This window comes from Propithecus coquereli, unplaced genomic scaffold (genome assembly GCF_000956105.1).
Source record: "Propithecus coquereli isolate 6110/MARCELLA unplaced genomic scaffold, Pcoq_1.0 Scaffold581, whole genome shotgun sequence".
In the NCBI taxonomy this organism is placed as follows: Eukaryota; Metazoa; Chordata; class Mammalia; order Primates; family Indriidae; genus Propithecus; species Propithecus coquereli.
In genome coordinates this window covers 574,326-578,076 of record NW_012151741.1, presented here as the reverse complement: position 1 = coordinate 578,076, position 3,751 = coordinate 574,326, and the positions used below count along the sequence as shown (strand labels likewise).

General features: G+C 60.4%; 1 protein-coding gene across 1 annotated transcript in view; it reads left to right on the top strand.

Annotated features, from left to right (window-relative positions):
- Positions 1 to 3,174: 3,174 nt before the first annotated feature.
- The window catches only part of PPP3CA (protein phosphatase 3, catalytic subunit, alpha isozyme), a 334,145-nt gene continuing 333,568 nt past the window's right edge, over positions 3,175 to 3,751 (top strand). The window contains exon 1 of the mRNA XM_012658351.1: positions 3,175 to 3,690. Within this exon, the coding sequence (XP_012513805.1) occupies positions 3,633 to 3,690 (58 nt within the window). The 5' untranslated portion in view covers positions 3,175 to 3,632. The remainder of the gene's footprint in view (positions 3,691 to 3,751) is intronic.

The following is a 3,751-nucleotide window of genomic DNA, read 5'->3' as shown; positions in this document are numbered from 1 at the left end:
CTGGTAACGTCTAATGCAGATTTTCTTAGAGGTGGGCAGAATTCCTCTGTGTGGTAATTAAGGGACTCAGCTCTTTCTCTCTGGTGTTCTGCTTGCCCCGAGCTTTTAGATGTCCCTGCATTCAGCTAGAGGACAGGAGGCCACAGACTGGAGAACGCGTATTTGCTACTTAGCTGCCTTTGCCCCTGGTGACCCAACACCTCAGCCACACAGAGCAGTGACCAGAACGGGTCACGGGGATCTACTTGGATGAAAGCAGGATCAGGCTGGCAAATGGAACCCCTCACTGGGCAGATACTTCCCAGAGCAAATCATGCAAAGGAAGGGGAAACATAATTTTCTTTGGTAGATAAAAAGTTGTCTTTTGTCAAATTTCTTCTTTTACTTTTTCTTGATAAGCAGCAGACATTGTCAAAGTCAGCATTTAGGAATTGAAGTAACTCCTTGAAAAAGTAAGGTTATCTTATATGCAAGTGGAAATACAACCAAGGACTGCTTGGATCAAAAAACAAAACAAAAGAATAAAGGAGTGGCAGTAGCAGATATTAATAGTAGGACGTCTGGCAAAATATCTGAATAAAAAAGATGTGTACTGCAGTGGGCCAGGTGTATGAACTAAGTCTCTAGTTAATAGGCTGTTGTCTAGTTTTCCTTAGAGTGGGGTCCAATTTTACTGAAGAAATTTCTGTGTTGCAACAGCTATGGAATCATACACATGCATTAAAAGCTTCTGATGATAATAAGATGTGTCATAAAGTGATTATGATTCATAACTTTTTTTGCCCCACACATACCTCAGCTGGGAGGTGTCCTGGACTTGTAGCGGACTAAAGGGTGTGCCTGAAAGGTGTGCCTGTTTCCTATCTGCACCATAAAACTTTTCTATGGTGCTGACATTTGAAGCCTTCTGATCTTGGCTTAGAGATGTTATCCTATGCCCGGTGAAAAGTTAATCCAAATAACGGTGGGAATTTCACCTTTTTGCAACATGTGGGAGAGAATGAGCATCCCTGGACATGGTTTCCTGGTCTTTCCTGAAGCAGGCCCCGGGCACCCGCAGGTCTTGGCATCCTTCCTCAGCTGTGTGCCATCTGGCCGGGGACCAGTTTCCCAAATCTGCCTCAGCAACTAGCTCTGCCTGTGCTCAGGAGGCTGTTTGCAACAACCCCTTCCTGAGGAGATTGCAGTGGCATCTCAGAGCTCCTAATTTTGTGTTCTCTGAATATTCTACTGGACTCTAAGGTTTATTGAGGGCAAGGACCATTTTCAAATACCACACCTCCTCCCACCATCCTCCCCAAATTACCCACCAGGGTGTCTGGCACATAAAGAAAAGGAGCACAATACATATTTATTGAATGGATTGTCTGCCTAATTACCACACATTCTCCTGGGGCTGTAAATTGAGCAGCAGATTCCTGGGGCGGGTGGCGGCCTGTGCCTGCTGTAGGATGCACCCTGCGTCGCTCCTCTGCAAGGAGGCCTCACAGAGGGTCCCCAGCTTTCAGTGTTCCCATTCTTTTCAGACCACGCTCCTCAAGCCATGCGGCAGCACAATCAGTCTGTTACGAAAACTTATTTTTCAAGTTTAAGGTTTAATTTAATCCCTGTCCCCAAAACACTTCTCCTGGCTCCATCTCCTAGCTCCCTAAACCTTTTATTAGGCCTTTTATTGGGACCATGGTCCAATTCAGGAAATAGGAAAAACCTGATACTGAAGGAATTTGGAAATAAAACAGGAAGGACGGAGGGCGAGAAATTTATTCGGCTTTCTTCAAAATTCCTAAAGAAGCTCCAGCCTCCTTGCGAGTTCCTGAGGGCTGAGGTTGGTCGGAGAGGGGCTGCGCGGAGGTGACTCTCTGGTAGGGGGAGACCTGCTGCTCAGAGTCTGCGGCGCGGCAGGCGGGGTGGAACAGGGCATCTGGGCCACTGTCACTCTCTGCCCGCCTGTCCTTTCTTTTCCTTTCCACGGGAGGGACAAGTGTGGGGATCGCTTTGGGTCCCAAGGCCCTGCAGGCAGTGGAAACACCGAGTGGGTGTTGGGTGACTGGAAGGAGCAGCAAGATGTGGTGTCACCTGTCCCGACCGCTGGCTGCGTAAACAGGGAAAAGGCGACCCTCTCCCGTGTTCTCCCGTCTCCTCATTTCTCCTGGGAGACTCGCAGGGCTGCCCCTGGTGATCCGAGTCGCCGGGGTCGCTCGGTCTCCCGTGTCCATCCTCCGTGGACACCGGCTCCTGCGTCTCACAGCGCCCCGCACGCGCCGCCGCGGCCCCTGCTGCGAAGGTGCGCGTGCTCGGGGGAGGCCAGTGGGAGCCACCGCACCCACACAAAAGCTCCGTTAGTGCAATCCACCGTGCGCCCTCACCGTCGGAGCCCGCCCGCCCCAGGTAAACGGCTCATTCGTCGCCGGGCTGGCGACCCTCCCCGACAGCTGCGGCAGCGACAGCAGCTGCGCCGCGGGCGCGGAGCTCCCCGCGCGCTTCCTTCCTCCGCCCCGGCGCGGTCGCCTCCCGCCCCCGCCCGTCCGCCGCCTCGCCCCCTCGCGGGCCGCGCACACGCCCGGAGACGCCTCCGCACTTGCTACTCACACTGCGGCTCAGCCCCGCCGCCAGGCCGCGGGTGCCAGCGAGGCGCGGGGTGCGCGCGGGGCCCGGGTGCGGAGGCCCGATGGGGGCGGGGCGGCACGGCAGAGCCCCTCTCCTCCCAGCCGCGACCCCCGCCCGTCCTCCTTCCCTGACCCCAGCCTGCCGGCGACAGCGACACCTGAGCAGGGACCGCGCGGCGCAGGCGGCGGGCGCGGAGGCCTGGCCGCGGGGAGAAAGCAGAGCGGGGGGCGGGGACGGCGGCGAGCAGCGGGAGGTGGGGCGAGCGGAGGCCCCCACCTGGCGCTGAGCGACGCGCGCGCCGGCCAATGAGCGCGCGGGGCCCCGACGCGGGGCGGGCTCCGCGGGGAGGGAGGCGGGGGCCGGGAGGAGGAAGGGGCGGGGGCGGCGGCGGCGGCGGCCGAGGCGGCGCAGGGGCTGGGTTGTGCCCGGGACTGTCTGCCGGGGTCCGCGGCCGAGCCGAGAGAGCGAGGAGCGGCGCGGGGGGCGCGGGCGCGCGGGCGAGCGCGGCGGCGGGACGTCTCCGGCGGCAGCGGCGCTCGGCGTGGGGAAGCAGCGGCAGCGGCGGCCGCGTCTCCGCCGCCGGGGACGCCGAGTGCGGCTGGTGGCACTGACAGCGGCGGCCTTGCCTCTCCTGCCTCGCCCCCGGCCCTCCCCATGTGATCGGTCTTAATCCCGGCCGTGTGCGCGCGCGGGGCTCCATTCCGCGGCGCCCGGTCTGCGAGCCGGGTGGGTGCTCGTGTGCGCCCCGCTCCCCGTCCCCTCCCCCCAGAATAAGAAGGACCGGGAGGCGTGCTCAGAAAATAAATAAATAACCCACACGCGCGCAGCCGGAGCGCGGCGGCGGGCAGGCGGCGGCGGAGGGACGCGCGGGGAAGGCAGCAACTTTCCAGCCGGCGCAGAGCCCAGACCTCCAGCCGCGCGGGTGCAGCGCGCAGCGGCGGCATCGAGTGTTTGGCCCGCCGTCCGGTCGGGTGTGCAGTCGGACGGACGGACGAGCAGCGCGTCGCTGTCCCCGGCGGCTGGAGATGTCCGAGCCCAAGGCAATTGATCCCAAGTTGTCGACGACCGACAGGGTGGTGAAAGGTAAGCGGAGCGCCGCGCCGCCCGGTGCACCGAGTGCCGCAGGCGCCCGGCGGCTCGCCTC